The 24633-nt window shown below is 42.2% G+C and overlaps 1 protein-coding gene across 11 annotated transcripts in view; it reads right to left on the bottom strand.

Annotated features, from left to right (window-relative positions):
• Positions 1-24633, bottom strand: part of ZGRF1 (zinc finger GRF-type containing 1) — a 93488-nt gene that overhangs the window by 54424 nt on the left and 14431 nt on the right. For 8 of the 11 annotated variants that reach the window (XR_011849184.1, XR_011849185.1, XM_072119280.1 and 5 more), the window contains 4 exons: positions 15063-15242; positions 14449-14542; positions 13233-13324; positions 11828-11954 (listed from right to left, as the gene is read on the bottom strand). Coding sequence is in view for 9 of the 11 variants with exons in the window: in XM_072119280.1 (XP_071975381.1) it covers positions 11828-11954; positions 13233-13324; positions 14449-14542; positions 15063-15242 (493 nt within the window). In the remaining 2 variants the exon portion in view is untranslated. The remainder of the gene's footprint in view (positions 1-11827; positions 11955-13232; positions 13325-14448; positions 14543-15062; positions 15243-24633) is intronic. The other 3 variants (XM_072119281.1, XM_072119285.1, XM_072119282.1) reach the window with 2 other exon arrangements.

Below are 24633 nucleotides of genomic sequence, written 5' to 3'. Positions count from 1 at the left end.
TCATTCTGACTGTGAACAAGAGTATTGTTGTCTAGTACTGGGCATCATCGAAAGAAAAAGACAGATGAACTAGCAGGCATGATCTTGATGCACAGAGGAGCTAATTTGCAAAAATATTAACACTGAATTTTCAATAAAATAACAGATCAATGAGAAACATTGTATGTGCAGAGAGCATATTGAAGGGAACAGGTCATTTAAACTATCCCACACCAACTAAACACATCTTTGAAAACACCTATTACGCAGAAGAATGACTATCCCTATACTGTTATTCCCCATGCCATTCCATAAACTTTAAAGTAGAATCAGCATCTATGCCAACAACCCATTCAAGTCCGATCATCATCTGTCCTTAGAGCCGTGTCCAGCATATTCATATCCTACCTGCTCAGGCACGCCTCCAGGTCATTCCCCTTGCTGAAGAGAATTCCTCAGGAAAGGGTGAGCTAATGTCTCTTCCAGTCACATACAACCTTTGTCTCTCTCACCCCCCTCATTCACCTCTCCCTCTGGAATTCTCTTCAGTAAGTCATACAGCCCGTGTGTGAATGATGTAGTAGAGCCGAGTTGGCATAGCTGAAGAGAAAGTAGGCTTCTTGTCAATAAAGGATTGGCGATTAGAGCATCAATGGTTCAAGTTCAAATAAGTATAAGTAAAAAAAAAAAAGTTAAAAACACTAAAGTTAACACATTAGAATAAATAAAAAATAAATAAATAAAAATATAAAGCCCCTAAAATGTAAAGTATAAAAAACACAAAAAAACCCTGCATATTTGGTATTGCCGCGTCCGTAACAATCTGTATAATAAAACAGAATCGTTACTGGACCCACACGGTAAATGCCGGAGGAAAAAAACGCAAAAACGTTCCAAAAAAAATAATTTTTAATTAATACATTATAAAAAATGCTCTAAAAAGTGATTTTAAAAAATGTTATGCACTCTAAAATAAGCCAACAACTCTTCTCGCAAACAATAAGCCCCTAACCAGATTTGTCAGCTGAAAAAAGTTTTGCATATGAAAAGATGGTGATGCTAAAATGAACAAGATTTTCTCCAAATTAGTTTTTATTCAGTACAATTGAATAAAATACATAAAACCCCCACATATTTGGTATCCCTGCGTCCGTAACAATCTGCATAATAAAATAGAATCGTTATTAGATCCGCAAAGGGAACCCCATAAAAAAAAAAAAAAAGCTCCAAAAAAGATCATTTTCAATTACCGTATATACTCGAGTATAAGCCGACCCGAGTATAAGCCGAGACCCCTAATTTTACCACAAAAAACTGGGAAAACCTATTGACTCGAGTATAAGCCGAGGGTGGGAAATGCATTGGTCACAGACCCCCCAGTATACAGCCCAGCCAGCCCCCAGTAGTATACAGCCCAGCCAGCCCCCAGTAGTATACAGCCCAGCCAGCCCCCAGTAGTATACAGCCCAGCCAGCCCCCAGTAGTATACAGCCCAGCCAGCCCCCAGTAGTATACAGCCCAGCCAGCCCCCAGTAGTATACAGCCCAGCCAGCCCCCAGTAGTATACAGCCCAGCCAGCCCCCAGTAGTATACAGCCCAGCCTGCCCCCAGTAGTATACAGCCCAGCCTGCCCCCAGTAGTATACAGCCCAGCCTGCCCCCAGTAGTATACAGCCCAGCCTGCCCCCAGTAGTATACAGCCCAGCCTGCCCCCAGTAGTATACAGCCCAGCCTGCCCCCAGTAGTATACAGCCCAGCCTGCCCCCAGTAGTATACAGCCCAGCCTGCCCCCAGTAGTATACAGCCCAGCCTGCCCCCAGTAGTATACAGCCCAGCCTGCCCCCAGTAGTATACAGCCCAGCCTGCCCCCAGTAGTATACAGCCCAGCCTGCCCCCAGTAGTATACAGCCCAGCCTGCCCCCAGTAGTATACAGCCCAGCCTGCCCCCAGTAGTATACAGCCCAGCCTGCCCCCAGTAGTATACAGCCCAGCCTGCCCCCAGTAGTATACAGCCCAGCCTGCCCCCAGTAGTATACAGCCCAGCCTGCCCCCAGTAGTATACAGCCCAGCCTGCCCCCAGTAGTATACAGCCCAGCCTGCCCCCAGTAGTATACAGCCCAGCCTGCCCCCAGTAGTATACAGCCCAGCCTGCCCCCAGTAGTATACAGCCCAGCCTGCCCCCAGTAGTATACAGCCCAGCCTGCCCCCTGTAGTATACAGCCCAGCCTGCCCCCTGTAGTATACAGCCCAGCCTGCCCCCTGTAGTATACAGCCCAGCCTGCCCCCTGTAGTATACAGCCCAGCCTGCCCCCTGTAGTATACAGCCCAGCCTGCCCCCAGTAGTATACAGCCCAGCCTGCCCCCAGTAGTATAAAAAAATAAAGTTATATACTCACCGTGCGTCCCGATGCGTCATCGCGGCTCCTATTCTTGCTTCAGCTTGCTGGGCGCCGTCTTGTTCTTCTCGCGGGCGGCGCCTAGTATGACGCGCCGCTGCTGACGTCATACTAGGCGCCGCCCGCGAGAAGAGCATGGCGGCGCCCAGCACGCTGAAGGAAGAAGAACAGCCGGGAAGCCAGAAGAGGAGCCGCGATGACATCGGGGGAGCAGCGCTGCGCATCGGGGCCACCGGAGGGTGAGTATAAAAGTTTATTATTTTTTTTAGTCAATTTTAGTCGTTGGTTTAGAGTATTGACTCGTGTATAAGCCGAGGGGACGTTTTTCAGCACATTTTTTGTGCTGCAAAACTCGGCTTATACACGAGTATATACGGTAATACCCTATTAAAAATGCTCTAAAAAAATTGATTTAAAAATGTTATGCACTCTAAAATAAGACCACTAAAAAGAACAATCCTTCTCGCAAAAAATAAGCCCTTAAACAGATTTGTGAGGCGAAAAATAAAAAAGTTATGCATATGAAAGATGGTGATGCTGAAACCAAATTTGCCAAATTACTTTTTATTCAGTAAAAATGGTGAAAAATAAAAAATCTATATAAATGAGGTCTTTTCGTAATCGTGGCAACCCATAGAATAAAAATAATATACTATTTTTATGGAATGGTTAACGGGCAAAAAAAAAAAAAAAAAAATTTTCCTAAAAATTGATGATTTTCATTTCCTCCACCAACAAAGAGAGTTAATAAAATCTCACCAATTACCGTATATACCGGCGTATAAGACGACTTTTGAAGACAGAAAAATCTTCTGTCTTCTCTGGGGTCGTCTTATACGCCGGTAATCGTCTTATACGCCGGTAATGACGGCGTATAAGACGATCGCGGTCGGATCGCGCTGCATGGAGAGGGCTCACGGGCTGAGCCCTCTCCATAGCCGGTAAGTCTTTGCTGCATATTGCAGCAAAGGCTTACCGGTAACACCCGCGATCGGTGCTAGCACCGATCGCGGGTGTTTTCACAGCGATGGCTGCCGGCAAAGCTGCCGGCAGCCTCAAAAAGATGCGCATGGGACATACTCACCGCGCCGTCTTCTTTCTTCTGCTAGGCGCCGCCATGTTTTTCCCCGGGTCGGCGCCTAGTATGACGTCAGCAGCGGCGCGTCATACTAGGCGCCTGCCGGGGAAGATCAATGGCGGCGCCCGGCAGAAGAAAGAAGACGGCGCGGACATCGGGGGAGCATCGGGGTGAGTATATGATTATTTTTTTTTAAATGCTGGGCTGTATACTACTGGGGGCAGTGCTGTATACTACTGGGGGCAGTGCTGTATACTACTGGGGGCAGTGCTGTATACTACTGGGGGCAGTGCTGTATACTACTGGGGGCAGTGCTGTATACTACTGGGGGCAGTGCTGTATACTACTGGGGGCAGTGCTGTATACTACTGGGGGCAGTGCTGTATACTACTGGGGGCAGTGCTGTATACTACTGGGGGCAGTGCTGTATACTACTGGGGGCTGTGCTGTATACTACTGGGGGCTGTGCTGTATACTACTGGGGGCTGTGCTGTATACTACTGGGGGCTGTGCTGTATACTACTGGGGGCTAGGCTGTATACTACTGGGGGCTAGGCTGTATACTACTGGGGGCAGTGCTGTATACTACTGGGGGCAGTGCTGTATACTACTGGGGGCAGTGCTGTATACTACTGGGGACAGTGCTGTATACTACTGGGGGCTGTGCTGTATACTACTGTATGCGTTGGAAAAGGGGTAGTCTTATACGGCGAATATATCTTAAACTCTATATTTTAAACAGGAAAGTAGGGGGGTCGTCTTATACACCAGGTCGTCTTATACGCCGGCATATACGGTAGCTATAGATTCCCCAAAATTATGTACCAGAAAAGTGCATCTCATGTGGCAAAAGAAATAAGCCCCTATAGGTCCACATTAAAATAAGAAAAAAAATTATAGCCTGTACAATGTGACATAGCAAATCTGATCTGGATGGCGCCTCCTTCCCTTCTATGCCCGGCCGTGCGCCCATACAGCAGGTTACCACCACATATAGGGTATTGGTGTACTTGGGAGAAATTGGGTATCAAACTTTGTGGAGCCTTTTTTCATTTAATCCATTGTAAATGTTTAATTTTCCACCCAAAATGAGTGTATTGTGAAAAAATATTACAATTTGCAGACTGCACCTCCATTTTGTTTTAACCCCTATAAAACACCTAAAGGGTTAACAAACTTCTTAAAAGTGGTTTTCCATATGTTGAGGGGTGTAGTTTCCAATATGGGGTAATTTACAAGTCTAGCGATTATTTAGGCCTCTCAGTGTCAATTAGAAGTTGGGCAGGTCCATCTAAATACAGGTTTTGGTGATTTTACAAAAAAATGTGAAAAATGATACCTAAATTCTGAGCCTCATAACATTCTAGTAAAATATGTAGAATCTTAAAAAACCATCCAACATAAAGCAGACATTTTGGAAATGTAAGTTATGAATTTGAGTGCTATGACTATCTGCATCAAAAGTAGAGAATTTAGAGCGTTGAAAATAAAGAATTTTTCCAAATTTTTGCCAAATTTTGTTTTTTTTCATAACTAAACGCAAAAGATTTCATCCAAATTTTTAAACTAATTTGAAGTACAATGTGTCACGAGAAAACAGTCTCAAAATCCCCTGGGTATCTCATAGCGTTCCAAAGCTATAACCACTTATAGTGACACAGGCCTGATTTGAAAAATGGGTCCGCGTCCTTAAGGCCAAAAGAGGCCGAGTCCCGTAGGGGTTAATTAGGCAAATCACTCTTCAGCTATTGCAATGCGTTGTTAAACGTGACGTGTGACCGCACCCTGGGGGTGCAGTCATATGTGGTGTTTAACGCATGCATTTCAAAACGCATTGCAACAGCTGAAGAGTGATTTGCCTAATCAAATTCTTGCTAACATTTGCGTTCACAAAATGCAACCGTTAACGCATGTTTTAATATTATGTCAAACACATTAGTTAATAATAATTATGATGGGTATCGCCTCCATAGCTTTCACAATGCGCTTTGAAGTGCATTCGTTAAATGCCATGTGTGACCTCACCCTGACTTTGCAAAAAATGTTGTGCCGTTCCGAAATCCTCCAGCAGCAGATTTGCAGATGAACAGGTGATCCTATCAACAATAGCAAGAGAAGTCTAACAACATAACCTAACTCATAACAAACTCATTCAAGTCCCCCAAGAAGGAAAGGACAGGATAATGCAGAGAATCTCCATAGGTAATCTTTTCAACACTACAGATGGAAATTGCTCACCAGTTCAGCACTGAACAGGATAAGGAACAGACTCTCATTAGCAGAAAGAATCAAAACCCTTAACTCACCTTTTCTGAAGACCTTGTTGTGTAGACAAGTGGTTTACAGTTCATTTTAGTGATTACCGTATTTTTCGGCCTATAAGGCACACCAAAAATCCTTTAATTTTCTCAGAAATCAAAGGTGCGCCTTATAAGCAGGTGCACCTTATATATGAACTTATACAGAAATGTACTACAGACAAGATGTACTGTACATTTACCAGTGTTTAATAGCTACATCCCCAGAAATTTCCTGCACCTTCCCACACAGTATACAGGGTCCCCAGCTCCTGAGGTGCCCTGGCACCACAACTAACATTGTGCCCATCCTGCCCTCCCCTAGCACGGAGAGACCGGAGCTGCCATAGTGCCGACCACGAGGCAATCATCATCATCAGTAAACAATCCCCCATACCTGACATCCCTGTAACAGGGGAAAGAGAAGGAGCCACAGGGAACCCCACAGGAATAACACCCTGGCTGAGGAGGGAAGGAGAAGGGGCAGAGGGAGACCGCTTAACCCTTGCTGCATCCCCCTGCATTAACCCCCACCCAGCAGCCCATACCTCTGAGATCAGAGCTCTCTGACACGCTGAAGACAAGTTTCCCAGGAAGTGTAGCTGGCTTGAACTGTGCACAGGTCTGCCACCTGCTGATCATTTTTAGGTACTACATTTGATCCTGCGCCTTATATATGAACCTAGATGTCTTAGCAGGCATTTATTAGAAGTGCGCCTTATAGGCCGAAAAATACGGTACCCCTTACAGGACGCAGCCCTTTTTCCGTTTTTGTGCTTCTGTTTTGTACGTCCCTCGTTCCAAAACCGTAAACTTTTTTATTTCAAGTTTACATAGATACGTTAGGGCTTGTTATCTGTGGGACAAATTGCACTTTGTAGTGGCGTCATTTAATATTCCATGCAATGTATTGGAAAAAATTCCAAGTGCAGTGAAATTGACAAAAAAAACATTTGTGACGTTTTTCTGCGCTCCAAATGACACTTTCTCTATATTCTTTGGGTTACTACAATCAAAAGGATATCAAATTTATATAGGTTTAGGTTTTATTAGGTTTTAATAGATTTAAAAAAAATTTATCTTTTGTACATAAAAACTATTTTTTGGGCCAAACTCTGAGGCAAATGACTTTTTCACACTTTGGTGTACGGACCTGTGTAAGGTGTCATTTTTTGCTGCATGAGCTGGCGTATTAATTTATATCAACTTGGGACCTATTTGACTGTTTGATCATTCTTATTCAAATATTCATGGATGGAAAAATGGGGAAAAAGTGGTGATTCGGGCATTTGGGTGCTATTTTCCGTTACAGTGTTCACGGCTGGGAATAAGTGTTTTTATATCTTGATAGAACAGGCATTTTGGGACGCGTCGATACCCATCATAATTATTTTACTGTTTATTTACTTTTATATGTGATTTAGGGAAAGGGGGGTGATTTAAATTTTTACTCTTAATTTTTTTACTTAACTTTTACCTATTATTTTAGGCCCTCTAGGGTACTTTAACACTACAAGGTCTGATTGGTAATACTACATACTGCAATGCTACTGTACAGTGTATCGCAATATTACTGGTGATCTCTAATAGCCTACAAGTCTCATGGGGAGACGGCAATCTCTCAGACGGGGGTTTGGACGGCGCCCACAAAGGGGTAAGTTTGGTGCTGTGACCGGGTTCCACAGCACTGACTGCGGCAGCAAGAGGCGGGTGTCAGCTGTATTATACAGCCGTCGCCCGCTGTGTATGGAGAGAGCTCAGCCCGTGAACTCTCTCCATACACCTCCCGCAGCACCAGAACGTTATAGCACGTTCTGGTGCGGATAGGGGTTAACGAATGTTTAATTTATTTTGATTGTGATGTAAATATGTTTGTCGACAAATTGGGGAAAAACTAAACCCAAAGTGTGTGAACAAATCAGTGTAAGGTGGTGGAAAAAGTGTAAAGAATGCTTTCTGCCAAAGGAGTTGGGCCTCTCATACAGCTGCATTGTAAAGTGAATGCAACTATGTATCAGCACAGCAAAACAGGTAAAGCAGTTCCTTAAAAAACAAAAAAACATTGAAACAATGAAATGGTCATCCCAGTGTCTGGATCTAAGCCCAACAGAAAACCTCTGCAATATCCTTGGTGGCCAACAAACCCACAACAGTCACAGAACTGTGGAAGGTACTGGCTAAAGAAGTGCAAAGAAAATTGCTCCCAGCATCCAAGAAGCTGTATCTGCAGCTATTGAGGATACATTCGTCCCAAATAGCTGAAGTGGAAAAGAGAATTTCTACCTTGGAAGGCTATCTGGCAGTCTATGTGCATCAGAGCTTGGCCATTACTCCCAAACTTGGGCAAGTTCTGAAGCACTGAGAGTCTTCCATTTCGGAAACTGGGTGGAGTGGTGTACGTGACCTCCAATTTGAAAGTACTGTTCTCTTTTCTTACCTTTAACTTCTTTGGAATTTAACTGTGATATTGAAAGGAGAGTTGAGCATTGGTTATATTATTTTTTATTTACCAGTAAAGATCACACGCCTTATGTGCAGTGGATCGCATTCTACAGGATTCTATGCTCCTAACCAAAACCAGGGAGAATTTTTCAACACCCCACAAATAGAAGTACAGTACATAATTCCCAAAAGCGATCAGTATTTGAGGCTGAGCCATTTCGGCATGGCAACAAATCGGGATGCATACTAGCAAATCCGGCAAAAGGCCAGAAGCGACACAATTCCTTTATTAGATTAAAGCACAGGCATAGTTTGAGGATTATCGAGTTCAAGGGTTGCATATGAGTAATACAACAACATTCCAATTTGCAATACAAATACACAGCAATATATCGTAAGCAAAGTGCTGCTTAACTGAGACCCAGGCCGTTGTTGTTTTGTGTTCTGCACCAGTCAACAACCCTGCTTTGGTGGGAAGCCATGTAGTATTGAGAGATATTTCAGAGTGCTACACCGGCCTCCCTCTTGAGCAGGTATAGGGTTTTATCTGCAATCTTGGGGGCTTACTAGCCCAGACATAGTCTCCTAAAGGTGTCTAATTCTTTAAGTAGGTCAGGGATGGACACCTAGAGGGAGGATAGAAAACATAGCAAATCATCAGTGTAGGCTACTATTTTAATTTCTTTCCCATCTGTTGTCACCCCAGATATATCCTGGTTGTTCCTAAGCAGCTGAAGGAGGGGTTTTATTGTCAGAGCAAAGATGAGGGGGGATAGTAGGCATCCCTGACACGTTCCAGAAGTCAGAGTATAATCCATTTACCCTCACCGATGCCATTGGGTTGGAGTATAGTGCTCCAATCCACAGTAACGTGCTTACCCAACCACAAATGCTTCATGACAAGAAGAACCAGCCCACCCATCAAAAGCCTTTTCGGCATCAGTGAATAAAATAACCGTGGAAAGGGCCGTTGTCTTGACTAGATGGACCATATTCAATTCCTTTGTGGCGTTGTTTCTAGCTTCCCGTGAGGGTACAAACCCCCGATTGGTCAAAATGGACCAGCATCAGGTATAATATACCAGCATCTGCCTTGCTAGATAACAGGATAACAAAACGCCTGAAATGTGGAGCACCCCTGGTAAAGATCTGTAGAAATCCGTTATCAGATAGACCAGTGGTGGCGAACCTATGGCACATCTCTTTCTGTGGGCACCCAGGCCATCACCGCAGCACACCAAATCGGACTCAATAAATCTTCCTGCAGTTCCAAGCAACTTAGAAGATGCTGCTTTCCGTCATATTTTGATACTTGCTTAGTTTCTAGGGACTGTAGGAAGAGGGAGAATGAGTAGACAGGGACAAATTACCTTTGGAGGACCTTCTGCTGCCCCACGATTCTCTGTGTACAGAGGGACACTGGAAAGAAGCTACAATGATACAAATTTTCCATCTTTCTACTATGTTTCTGTCCTCAGGAGGCCAATATGATTGAAAGTTGTTGAAGAACAGGGAGCAATAAGTTACTGCTTTAATTTTGGTTGGCACCTTGCGATAAATAAGGGGGGTTTTGGTTTGTTTTGGGCACTCGGCCGCTAAAAGGTTCACCATCACTGAGATAGACCGATACAAGCCTTAGCTCTACTCTTTCACTCTATAGCCCCACTAGATTCAAAAGAGGAGACCAGAGCTCCTATCACCCATTGTCCATATTACACTATTAGTAGCCAAGAGAAGCCTACTAAACCATTGCTTGGAACGTCTTGGCACAGGTTAAATACTATTTAGAAGTGGATAAAATAAAAATGGAGCGTTTGGGTAATAAATGTACCAAATATTTTTTTAGGAAATGGCGCAAATTTATAGTAACATACCTTACTACAAAATAAATCAAACTGCCTATGGCCAGGATCAGCCACATGGAATGGTATCACAAGGCAAATATAAGAAGTACCCATGGCAAGCTGAAGTTCTGGGAGCTACTGTGACATAGGCTCAAGCTTGGATTGTGAAATTTTTATCTTCCTGAGTCACTCTCTCGCTACCAAAATCTGTATGACTGATACCATCTGAGTCATAGTTGATATATGTATCCCATGATTTTTTCTTTTACTTATACAACACCTTAACGATTCTTATTGTGATCTGTACTTAAATTATGCATAGCTTCTTACAGACGTTGCGTCTCAGTTTTTTGTGTTGATTGTGTAATGAAAAGGATCTGATTGCAATACCGGTTATTGATGGACTGCAACTCATGTATATACAAATATTTTTTATATAAACAACTTTATCTATAACCTTGTTCGTCAATCACCAAATAAAGCTGGTTCGAAAAAAAAAAAAAAAAACCTGTGGTAGAAGAGTGAACCAAAATAAACCCAGAGTAGTGTGAGACTCTAGTGAGGGGTCCTGTGGATGCAAATGTACTGAAATCATTCAAAGCCAAGGCCTGCGCACTTCCTACTGATGGGCAACTGTTTGAACCTTCAGAAAAAGTAGTTATACTCTCTGTGCTACAGTCATTGCTGCTCTGATTATGGTCATCATCTTTTTTGCAAAATGGTTAAATGTTGAAATTGTTGGAAAGTTATTACATTGCTACTTAGTCTTTAAAATAGGCAGAAAAGAAAAAAAAGAGTTGTACATAGCCTCAAACTCTATGGAAATAAATCTATAGGTGCTATAAAGAACAAAGGGGGTGGGATTCACAAGCCTCGCACACCAGAAAACTAAAATAAGCGTTTGAGTGGATTTCAAGCTGTTTGTGTCCCACACATAATTTTGGGCCCACACAATTTACTGAAGTCTCCACCAGAAAATGATGGAGACTTTATCTAATTTTGAGAGCAAGTTTGACTTGGTCTAAACGAGTTAGACCTTCCAGAAATCAGGGGGACCTTTTCGGATTTACTAATAGAAAAATGTTTCTATGGTGAAGTGCTAACAGCAGAGTATAATTCTATAATAATAATCCCTTTTGCCTGTCTCCCACACAGATGCAACGACTATCATTATTTTATTGCTCATTAAATAAAAAACTGCATGTTCACATTATGTTATATATCTTTCATTCAATAAGAATTATAAAGATAATCCATATATAAATCTGTGAGATTAAGCCGTTCATCGAATACACCTTGAAAAAGTGGCATACAGGACAAAACTTTGGATTCCTCTATGACTCTTTTTAGATGGATATATAATTTACTTAATGTTGATGGAGTTACTGCGATTTCACTTGGTGGGCAAAAAAATATCTGTGATTTTATTTCCATCAATATGTGAATGTGGTGGTTTCTGTTCAGATGATTCAAATAGAGTACATGTCGTAATATATCTGATTAATAAAAATGCTTCCTGGTCCTACTTTTCCCCTCCCACCTTTCCTGCACTTATAACAGTGTCTACAAATGCATCTGTGCATACACCAGATGCCTGCACAAAGACAGCTGACAGGTTAAAAAAAGCTGATAAAGACCAACTCTACCAAACTGTGAGAATTTCACTTTGATAATCCAGCTCTTGAAAGAAAGAAGACTATAAAGTGAAACATCAGGATCTGTAAGAAGTTCAATATTAAGAATCTTGATTCACTGTTACAAGTCTTGTGAAGGAATTTAATCAAGATCTTACCGTTTTGATCCAGTGATGTTGTAGATTCATGCATCTTTGTTAGCATGTTCTCAACACTATTGCTTTGTCTTGGTCTCAGTGTAAAACGACATACACCTTCAGTTTGATTCTGTACTGGTGTCTTCATCTGACAAATAAAGCAATTAAATATGAATTAGTCATCTTGAGACTATATCATGGGAAAATATACATTTGCTTATACATAGTCTCTAATATGAGGAAGTTCCAACTGCTTACATTGTTAGTATAACTGTTACACAACTAAGCAAACCGCACAGAATAGAAAATAACTCATAACTTGTAACTAAAAATTGTGAAGTTTTTAAAATCACAAGCTAAACATCTTGGGGGATCAATTCAGCCCTATTTTTAATAATTATATTGTTGCAACACCCCTGCCAAATCATAGGTAAGGTGGTAGTTGCGAATAGCGCCCTCTCCATTTCAGGAGTTGTTGGGGAGGCTTATCACCTTTCTAGGAAGTCTCCAAGTACTGGAGAACTTAGTGATTGCAGCTCTAGACACTGCCTGGAAAGGCAAGAGTTAACACTGTGGAATGTTCTGGTCCAATGATGTTTCCTGTGACATTTTGAGGCAAGCTGGAAACTAATTGGAGAGTGCTACCACCTGACCGAGGGAGTATATAAACCCCTGGTGGGCAGGATAATGGTCTTGGATTCCAATCAGTAGATAGAGAAACAGGTCCAGTGTGAAGTTCCCTGCAGAGCTGCCCTCCAGACCCACTACCAGGAAGAAGAGGTACCTCAGGCCGCTGCCTGATACCTGTGGGTAAGTCAGGAGACCCAAGCCCCAGAACATACGTCCCCACCTGGACTCAGCTCCATTTCTACCAGGTCAGCGTGCAGTTCCTACTAGGCTGAGAGTTACCCTCCTGTGGACCTGCTCTCCATGACTCTACCATCGTTTAGCAGTTGCTGTTGAATAAAGAACTGTAAGTTGATTTGCACAACATTGCCTCCGTCTGCTCCCTGGATCAAAGCTGCTTACTACCACGGGCTTCCCCATCCATCATCCACGGATTCCTCCTACAGACACCTCAGAAGTTGCCCCAACAGGAAACCATTGCATCAGCCTCTCTTTCCATATTTCTTGCACGCATCACCTGCTGGAGACCTGCCAGGCTATAGGTCAGCCCTCTGGTCCCTATACCAAGCACCGCAACCACAGTGTGCCCACGGTCACACTAGCAAGCCACTCAGGTCCCAAGAAAAGGCTAGGCACCGGTGGGGGATGTTGCATTGTCATTTCAGGTGCTGAGCTTTATAATTTAATTATGGATGAGAAAGAATATTAAACACAGTTATAAATATGGTTTTGTATAGAAGTATATTTTTCCTTAACACATTGAATTTATGTCATATGTTACTGAGAACAGCAAACTAACCTTATTAAATTTAGAAGGTGACCACTGTGATAACTCCAAATCACATTCTGAGCCTTGAGTCCATTGAGTTAGGATATTTTGCTTGGATGTAGCTGTGAAAAAGGAAAACTTTTGTAGTTAGAAAAAGTGATCTGTTAGTATCATGCTAAATCCTATGTATTAAGAGTTAATACCATGCTCCGCCATTCAAAATTGATAGCAAAGACAAGAACAGTACAGAACTCCTAGCAGATCTCTTTTGGCAAACAGGCGTGGGGATCCTAGTGGCAAAACCTTCAATTGGATAGGTAGCAAATGCTTCAAAAGAACTTTTAATCACATATATTGTGTGAGTTTTTATCATATCCACACCTGCTCTGCTGGTGTAGAAGAAAAACAGAAATCACTCAAATGTTATCAGGTCCACTTGTAAAGAGATGTGGCTTATTATGAAAATGAATTGAGACTAAAACCATGACTTTTACAGTACCAACAATAATGTTTGATCAGAACATCATGGGTTTAAATGGAACCTGTCACCACATTATCACATATACAGCTAGTGACAGGTTCCTATAGAGCCCTCTTAACTAACGGACACCCTTCTTTTAGCTATAAACTGCTTCTCTTAGATCTGCATAAATAACTATCTTATGTAACCTGGCATAAATGGGAGGCGTCATGCTGAGCCAATCCCACCCCAACTACTCCTCCCTATGTCCCATGCCTCTTCTCAGCTTGTCAAGTGACCAAGATGAAATCATCTAAGGTCCCATTTCATTTCCAACATCTACCATAAATATGTATCTGATCATATGAAATCACAGGATGCCTCCATGGACTTCTACTCCACCCCGTCCTCCTCGAAGGCATGATTTCAAGTGATATATGGGCTAGACGATGCAAATGTAACAGAACCTTAAATTATGGTCACATGACTAAGTACAAAATTATGTAACAGAGCCCTATCCCAAGGTTCTATACAGCAGAATATCATAGCACTTAGACGTGGCAATCAGGAACAAGCAGGCAGGGCAATCCAAGTAAATTTAATATGAATGACTCACATCAGGTGAGCTGCATATAAGTTTACAAACTGATTTTTGTAACATTGCAGCCATTGAAAGCAACAGTTTAGGGATAAGGGCGATGCTTTTTAATCATATTTTTAATGAAGTCTTTATTTGGGGTGGGTTAATTTGCATGACAGGTTCTCTAAATAATTTCAGCATTTTACCGTCAGGAGATGCTGGACTGTGCCTGGATCGTGACTGAAGCGGTGAAACTTTAACATCAATTATGGCATTGTCCTGGGAAGTTTTGGTGGAAGCCTAAGAAACAATTAGTGTTTAAATGAACATCAATCACATTTTAATGGGAAGTATCACTTGCTCTCTATGTACACAAAGACAGTATTATACCCCTGCATAATGACATTTAAATTAACTTCAAAAGAAATTTTTTTTTTTCTAGAATCAAACTACTTCTAGTCTGCACAGGTATTAACGGAAGTGTAAATAAAATGATTAATTTAATCATGAATATTTCATGCTTATACCATATCATCTGTTCCTGCGGGAATGTCTAGTAATCATAAATGCCCACAACTGGACCAGTGAAGAGCAATTCAGAACCATACCATTACTGTGTGTCACACATCTCATTGTATCCCCATATAGAAGTGGAATACCAGTGCAGAATACATTATCAACATATTCAATATCAATATTATAAAGATCTTAAAGCTCTTTTTTTTAATTTCAATTAAGTGACTATTTGCTTCAAAAGATTGAAAAAGATGTAAGATTTGTATTACATAGATTCTGAAAACCGATATATAAATGTATTTACCCTCATGTTGTTACCCAGAAGACGAGCGGGTGATGAAATAAAGCTACTACTCGATTGACTGTATTGGCTGCTGTCTAAAGATGTGAAGCAGTCCAGCACTGGGTTGCTGCGTCTTATTACAACTGCACTGCATACTGATCCTTTCACACTGTGACCTTCCGTTACGACTGGATGGTTTGTCTAATAAAGTGACAATATGAAAGAATTACTAAAAAGAGTAACTTTAAAAATGATAACCAATACAGAAAAATAGTGTGTGAAAATATATGTATAATCTTGTGTGAAAATATATTGTTTGCACAATATAACACTTTTAAAATAAAGTTTCTAAGGGTCTAACTAGAACGAGTTTTAAAAATGTGTTTGCTGCATACACCCATAAAGCTTTGGGTGCGCACAACAAAACTAATGTTGATACCTATTCACCAGACTGATTTTGCAATATGGTGCCATTTAGAAACCAAATATATACCGTATCACTGTTTGGTAAAGGCTCATTTTTAGCTTCCCATTGTGAACACACTTGCCTTTAGAATCATGTATTCATTCCATTTATTATGGGGCTTTATTATGTTTTTGTAAGTTGGCATATAAGACACCACATTAATATGCGGTCAACGCTGAATTTCCCCAAACAGTAACAGTTTATATTTTCCCGGCATTAAAGTTACATAAAAAGGTGAAGATTTTTAAAGAATAGGATTTATTTCACACTCACTAGAATGCTTTAATGGCAGAGTGCATTGGGGGACACAGAGAACTAGAGTATAGCAGTTTCTACTAGGAGGTGTACACTAATCCACAAGTGTAAAATCCTCCTCCAGCTATACACCTCCTGTAAAAAGAAATAATCAAAGACGTGCCTTGCAACCAATTGGAACTCAGAAAAAAAAAAACAGCATTAAAAACTATGTGGTTGATTTCGCCTCCAATGAACAGAGGAGGGTCACAAAAATAGTATTTTTTTCCTGCCGTTATTGGGGGACACAGAGCCCCTGGGACGTATAAACAGTCCCTAGGCTTGGGGGGAAAACGGGGAGACTCTGCTGGAAGAAGTAGCATACTTTCGCCAGAGATGCATATCATATGGATGCAAAGAACAACATTTCAAGAAAGTGGGAAGCTTCAACCACATGGACACTTTTCAACCACTCAGCTGGATACTGCCCAAGTCCACCCCACTGCTCTGGTAAAATGAACAGTGAGGAAGAAGGTAGGAGTTCCCAAAAACAGTTAGCCAAATCCAGCCAGTGATGGTCATGTTTGAAAACCCAATATGGAACCACCTCTATGAAGGAGAGCATGATGAGGGCAGGAAAAACATGAAAGGGCCTTCTCATCCTTGTAGAAAACAATACTATCTGTTCTACAATCAAGAGCCTGGCAGAAGATTAGATGGGGCAGCAGTGCAAGCAGGTTTTTTTTTTTTTGTTTGGGTCACACCTGGAGGAATTTAATTGGGACTTCCAGTCCCTAAAGACTGCAGACATGGGGAGTGGTTATCCTGTTCAAAGCAGTACTGCAATGGGTCTACTAAGGTAAATCAGTGGTCCTACCACTTGGAGATAAGAGTCTCCAGTCCAGGACCAAAAAGGTGTGAGCTGGAAAAAGGCAACTTTAAGACCTTACAATTTAAACCTTTAAACCAGGACAGTGACCAAACTTTCGGCAATGGTTACCATTAACCAGGACAGTCTGATCCTTTACTGTGACAGGGGTCTGATATCATCAGTCAGTCATACTGAGCGCTGTGCCTGCACTGATATGACATCACTGGGATTCCCTAAGAGGGGTTAGAGGAGTGCTGAGAAGATGCAATGTGCATCCCCCTACATGTCTGTATACAGATTACTGATCCTTTGGGATGTTACCATAAGATCACTGTTACATGTGATCTGTATAATGGAATAGTCCCTAAAAGCACATAAAAATGACAAACACACAAATTAAATTTTTTAAAAATTAAAGCATTAATCCCCTGCAACACACACACACAAACATTTTGTGTTTGTGGGGCATCACCCACAGACTGGTGGTGGAGGGGGGGGGGTGTTTGGCGGTGTGAGTCACAGTCTGGTCTAGGGGAAGGGTGAGGGGTGCATCACTGAAAAGGGGAATAGAGAGTATAAAGTATTAAACACAACTTTTATTAGATAAGTCTAAAATAGGTAAACGAATGTGATTCGGGGGTGAAAAAACCTTACACCAAATTATTGTGTGTTTAAAAAGCTAAAGTATGGCCTCACTTGCTAGCACTCATCTAGGCCAGTCTACGTTGAGGTCAGAACAGGCATTGCAGGGGTTATTTGGCTGATAAATAATATCACCACCCCAGTCATAGAATAAGAATCACAGCATGCACTGAGGTCAGAATAAATGGAGTGGAGGCTTATATAGTGTTGGATAGGGATCAGTTAGTAAGCCACACTGGAGCCTCAATGGGCTATTCACAGCTGCTAATTGACTAAAGCAAACTAGTGCCCTAATCCTAAAGCTAGCACTCCATAGATACTAAGATCCAACGTGTTTCCCGAGGGGCGGCATGAGCCACAGTTTGGTTTGGGGGGGGGGGGGCTCTTGTTTACTGAATGATGTAATGTTGCTTTAACTGCCACAATTTGCTAAGATACGGAGATGATTTTCTTGTTTAAATATCGTCTTTTAACATCATATATGGATTGAAGTTAGATATTTGTATTACTGAAAATTTTATACTCCTTCTCGGCTAAAAATATTACTCAAAAATAGTAAGAGGAGTAATATTACCCTTCTGGAAAAATGTTAGTGCGACCTCTGACCAAAATTCTACTGTATTGCAGTATATGGCGATTTTACATAGGATTCATTACATTGCGCCACTGGTACATTGTAACAAATCTGCAGATACCATAAAGCCTCAAATCCTCAGGGTGCAGTCACACGTTGCAGTTAAAACTGCATCGCAATTAGTTTTGGGTTGGGTTTAGGTGCAGTTTTGTCAATTTCACAGGTGAAAGACATGAACTGAATGGGTGAATTTAATTTTGAAGGACAAAGCTGTTGCACAAATTTCATTCACCTGTTGATTTGGTGCCTTTCACTTGTTAAAATAAGTAATACCACCTAAAACCAACCAAAAACTAATTGTGATGCAGTTTTAACTCCAACGTGTGACCGCACCCTCATGGGGAGCGTCAATCTCTTAAATGCAGCCGGCACCTTTACTAGCACCAAACGCAGCTGTTAGCAATGGGCGTTTGCTTCAATATGCAGCAAACCTTATGCCTATATAAATAAGGCCCACCTCGACAGATATATCCATCAGTGAGCGTTAAAGGGGTTATCCGGCTATACAAATTTACTTATGGCCAGGCTGGGGTGGGCTATTTAAAAATAATAAACGTGTACTTACCTCATCCGGTGCCGCGGTCAGTCCCATCTGTGCGCCATTTGTATACAGGGGCGCACAGGGAGCTTCCGGCGGGCTGGAAGCTCCCATCCGAAACCATCTCCCAGCGCTTACAACGATGAGAGATAGGGATGGATGGGAGGAGCCGGCCACATCACCGGCCGGAAGCTCCCTGTGCGCGGCTTCTGTGCCCCTGTAAACAAACAGGGGCACGGATCAAACGGACCGCGGCGCGGTACATCAGCGGTGCCAGAGGTGGCAAGTACAAGTTTGTTATTTTTAAATAGCCCACCCCAGCCAGGCCATAAGTAAATTTTTATACCCGGATAACCCTTTAAGGAGTTAAGAAAGTTACTGACACACAGATGCAATTTAATACTTAACTCCTCTCTTAGTGCCTCATATACAGTAGGTCAGGAGACGGGAACCTATGGCTCGCGAGCCAGATGTGGCTCTTGATGGCCGCATCTGGCTCGCAGCCAGGGCTCCTATCCATGGGTGCAACTGGTACAGGAACTGCTACAGTGCCTGCCCCTGGCTGTAGTTGTGCCCCTGTATGTAATCGGCAGAGCAGCGCAGGGTACGTGGGGTTAATTCGGGGGCGGAGGAGACTGTTTGCCTGCAGCCAATCCCGGAGCTGGACGTAGCAGCGCGGGAGATTCATACAGAGGAGAGAGCTGCATACTCCGGAGAAGGTCCAGCACCTGAGGAGGAGGAGTCAGCACATGAGGAGGAGGAGTCTGCAGCCGGGAATCAGCCAGAGATAAGTCCTCCCTCCCCCCAGTGTCTCCTCACACTCTGCCTTAACACCTTAGTGAGACCCCTCTGCATCATTCCCACATATCTCCCCCCACCACGGCATTTCTACATTAATGTGAGGTTCTGCAGCAGCTTAGACACGTAATAGCCAGTAACAGCCCCTTTAGATATACATTTTTCTCTCTAAAGGGACACAGAGCAGCCGCCACACAAAACTGGCGCAGACACGTTATAAATACATGTACAAGCTCCAAAGATGTTCTATCCAGTGCAAAGTCACCAGTAAACTGGCGCAGACAGTTTAATAAATGTATATTGTAATATTCTGCAGCGGTTGCCGTGTGTATTGGGATGTTCTGCAGCAGCTGGTGCATGTATTGGGATGTTCTGCAGTGGTTGGTGTGTGTAATGGGATGTTTTGCAGCAGCTGGCGCTTGCATTGGGAGGTTCTGAGACGGCTGCCGGTGTGTGCATTGGGAGGTTCTGAGACGGCTGCCGCATGTATGGGGATGTTCTGCAGCAGTTGGCGTGTATATAGGGATGTTCTGCAGCAGATGGCGCGTGTATTTGGGGGCTGCCACGTGTATTCTGCAGGTTCTGCAGCTCCTACTCCTGCTTATCAGCGATTTTAGTAAATTGAAGCTACAAGTTCCCTATGGGACTGAGCACCCTCTTTTTTTGTTTACTTTATTTAAGATCAACACTTTCAAAAGGGCCACTGACAGAACAATAGCTCCACCAGTCACTTAGTACAGCAAGGAGTGTTCCAGGAGTGGACCGAAACAATCTTGTCCAGCACTCTGGTGTCCTTCTTCTGGGCTCCTTCCTTTTTAGTTTTCAGTAGTCAATTATAGGTTGTTGACTTAACTTTTGCTGTGGTTTTGTTTCACAGATACTGCTACTACTGACACCATGAATTATCTGTCCAGGGAGCATACCTGGCGGACACAATTAAATCTTGTTTTTAATGATGCAGCAATAGATGGTGGCGCAGAAGGTGGTAGGGATGTTGGTATGGCTCAGAGAACTTTGAAAAATCTTCTCCATAAACGCATGAAGATTTGGTGGAATGGAGCGTTCCTAGAAAAATATGTAGAACGCAAATTAATACCGCGGGGATTAAGAGTTCAGGTATTTCCAGCATTTCCCATAGAGGATGAGTCATTTATCTCCCAATGGGAAGATGCATGCTCTACATGCTCCATCAAATTTATGGAAATGCTGATTGAGAATAACAAAAAAAGCTTGGAGACTATGGCTATAGAAATTGAACAATTACGTACAACCCTAAAGTCTACAATGACTGAGGAATCCTTCAAAGGATTTGAAGAATCTCTAGAAACGGACTTTGGTAAATGGGAGAAAGAGATTTGTGACGTGAAAGCAAAGAAATTTCAACGGGACCTTAATGACTTTGCCTCCAAACAGACATATAAGTGGAAACGCTCTGGCAGGAGCAGATTCCCTGGATCAGGCCGAACAGCAAGCAGATCCTCTTCTATGTCATCAACTATCTCACTGGGTGACCGTGAAGAGAACCTAAGGAGACATAATAACCAGGGAACTAAGCGTAAACAAACGCAATCCCAAACGGACAATAAACGACGTCCAGAGACCCGGAGTGTGATGACAAGTAACCAATTAAAGGTAATCAATCTTTCCAATAGATTGTTGACCGTAGATGAGATTAATGTATTGTCAAAAGGCTTAACATTCTCCCCATGTACTAAATTTAATGTCTTTACAGCGGTAAAAGACCTCCACGTGTTTGGTAGGTCACTGATTTTTAAAAAATGGTTCCATACCATCGAACCAGAACAAATATTCGACACTACAGCAGAGGTTGAGGCAGTAAGGGCCTTGGAGGAACTCCAAGAGGAACATGAGGCAGACAGCCGAATTCCACAATGCATAAAGAAAAAATCAACCAAATTCCCTAACCTGTCAGTATGCCCGGCGGTGGACCAATTTGTCAAAGTGGTGACTCAAGAATTCTCACAGATGCAACAACAGGTCAGTCATGATAATTTATCGAATAAAGAGAGACATAGCATTAACTCCCTTAAACAGGACAAATCGATTGTAATTAAACAATCAGATAAGGGGGGCAATGTTGTGATTTGGCCATGTACAATGTACGAAGCTGAAGCGAATAGACAATTGAGTCAGAGTCAATGTTATAAACGTCTCACGTTTAACCCTTCACTAAAGTTCACCAATGAACTAAATTCTATCTTATTACAAGCAGTAAGGGATAACATTATTAACAAAGATCTGTCTGATTGTTTGAAGGTAATGGATCCAGTCGTACCTACACTGTATCTACTGCCTAAGATTCATAAGCATCCTACAGCTCCCCCGGGACGCCCGATTATTTCAGGGTGTGGCAGTCTCACTGAAAACGTGAGTAGATTCATTGATTACTATCTTAAGAAAATAGTTGAAACCTTACCGTCATATACACGTGATACGACTGACCTTCTACAAAAAATTGATGGCCTGCATATCACAGATGATATGCTTTTGGTAACCTGTGATGTCGAGTCACTTTACACCAGTATTCGACATCTGGACGGATTAAAAGCAGTAAAATTCTTCCTCTCCATGGAAAATCTTGATCATGCATTTGTCTCTTTACTTTTGCAGCTTTTGGAATTTGTGCTATTCCATAACTTTTTCGTCTTCGGCGGGTCCTTCTACCTGCAGCTCCAGGGTACAGCAATGGGGGCGTCTTGTGCGCCCTCATATGCGAATTTGTTCCTGGGGCTGTGGGAGAGGGACCTGTTGGGAGACGAGCGGGATGTCGCTATGGACCGGGTCATATTTTGGGCCCGGTACATAGACGACATCCTGCTGATCTGGAGGGGGGACCACTGTGAGCTGCAACAGTTTATTGAGAGATTGAATCACAATCATCTCAATATAAAACTTACGTATACTGCTGATAAACAAAAGGTCTCTTTTCTTGATGTTTCCCTGTATAAGGATGCGGAAGGTTATTTACAGACCAATGTGTATAGAAAGGAAACTGCAGTTAATGCTCTACTTCATGCTACATCCTCACATCCTCCACAGACAATCGATGCGATACCAACGGGCCAATTTCTTCGTATTAAAAGAATCTGCTCCACTGATCAAGCATTTGAATTGCAAGCAAAGGATCTCTGCACTCGTTTTCGACAAAGAGGCTATAGTAACAGAGCCATCAAGAAGGCTTACTGGCGAGCCAAATGCACACCCCGGCAACAACTATTGAAACCACGGTCTAAAGAAAAAATCTCTTCCCAGGTGAGATATATTACGAACTACCATTCACAGTGGAATGAAATGCGTAATGTCCTTAAGAGATACTGGCCAATATTGCACTCTGACCCCATTATAGGGAAATACATTGCCCCTTATCCCACTACAACTGCACGCAGAGCCAGGAATTTGAAAGACCTTTTAGTAAAAAGTCACCATACCTCTGACACCCCCAAAACAATCTTTGGCGCCAGTCTGCCACAATGGGGATGTAAGCCATGTGGAAAGTGCATTGCTTGCCCAAATGTAGAGGCATGCAATAGTTTCTGTGACTCTGCCGGCACGAAAACCTATAAAATTACACAAAGCATTACATGCAGCACTCAAGCTGTAATCTACTATGCGACATGCCCGTGTAAGAAGATTTACATCGGCATGACTGTTAGGGCAATGAAAGTGCGTATAAGAGAGCATATGCGTGACATTAATGCATCTGGAAATGCCGATTTCAATTCAGATGGTAAACCGATTGCACAACATTTCAGAGACAAACATAATTCGGATCCTAGTGGCTTCAGAGTTCGCGGCATTGACAGGATCTCTCTAGGAATTAGAGGGGGACCCATACAGCGGAGACTAGCACAACGGGAATCAAAATGGATTTGGACTCTCAATACCATTTATCCGAATGGTCTCAATGAATCACTGAGTTATGCGCCCTTCCTATGATCCCCATTTTTATACTCATAGTTAGTACACTAGTTTATGGGGAGAGTTCTCTTTTTCGAGTCTGCCACATCCCACCCACCTGCGTCATCTAATAGGTTAATAATGCGTTTTTTATTTTGTTTTTTAATCTAACTTGTTTTTATGCTTTTGAGTTCTAGGTACCCTTAATGTTTCCTGATCGGTCATTTGAATAAATATGTGAAAGAACTAACACTCCAACTGGACAACAAATCATGATTTAGCGACCATCTGATCTTTTAGTCTATCTTACAACCTTTTGAAAAAATATGACAAACACTTTGGATCACCATCATCATATTGATTGAATTATACTTTACATGTATTGCTAAAGTTTTTTAACTTATTATGCTATAATTTGTTGAATAGTGTCCTCCTTTGATTTATATAACAAAAAACTTTCTTGTATAAACAGCACTCATATAATAATATAATAGTTGTTAAATAATGTCATACAATGGTACTGTGTTTTCATGATGTTATCACTTACCCCTCCTACCCGCACGTAACCTCACTTCCCTCACTTCATCACACATCCTCACTCCCATCCTCACCTCCCCTTCACGTCACTAATTAATGTTTGGTAATTCATGTTAGTTTATAATATCATGTTTATAACTTTATCACAATCATGTCTTAATTGGTCGCCTTCTCTTTAGCATAAGCAATGCGATCTGTAGAGGATGACTAATATAACACCATTTAGCACTTTGAATGTTTCAATTTTTGTTTTCACAACTAATGAATTTGGTTTTATTAATATGTTGTACTTTGCCACGTAATAATATCACACTGTACCCTTTTGGTACGATATATTGTATGTGATATTAGATAGATCACACTGTTTTTTGGCACATTCTATGAACATCAATATGATCTGTGTTTCTACTTGCCAGTTGGCATTCAAACTTACCTCCTTCTATGTAATGCTGCACGCGAGCGGCCTGTGTGGCCGCTGCGGTACATATACATACGGAGATTCTCTTTCTCCCCTGGCTACATTGCGCAAGCTCTAGTTATTCCGTCGATCATGTGACATAGCGACACAGAGCGCCTGCGCGTAGAGTCTATGTAGTATCTAAGCTCTACTGCGCATGCTCACGGACCGTCCACGTAATCATGACGTAGCGACATCACATGTCATAGTGAGGTAACTCTGATTGGTCTATTACCTACTTATAAGGCTACCTAGACACGGATGACGCCACCCCCAGACGAAGGCTCAGTGAGCCGAAACGCGCGTCGGGGCCGGAGTCACCCTGGACCTGGGAAGTCATTAAATAACTATGGGTAAGATACCTTGTTTACTTTAAATACCTGGGGGCTAGTGCAATATAATTGTATATATACAGAGTAAATGTTTACAATGATGTGTACCTACCTAACTAATCTGACCCCCAAGAATATGTAATATATGACTCTCCCTTGTATGTC

This window comes from Engystomops pustulosus, chromosome 1 (assembly GCF_040894005.1).
Source record: "Engystomops pustulosus chromosome 1, aEngPut4.maternal, whole genome shotgun sequence".
Lineage (NCBI taxonomy): Eukaryota > Metazoa > Chordata > Amphibia > Anura > Leptodactylidae > Engystomops > Engystomops pustulosus.
Note: the sequence above shows the minus strand (reverse complement) of the source record. Positions and strands in the feature narration are given on the sequence as shown.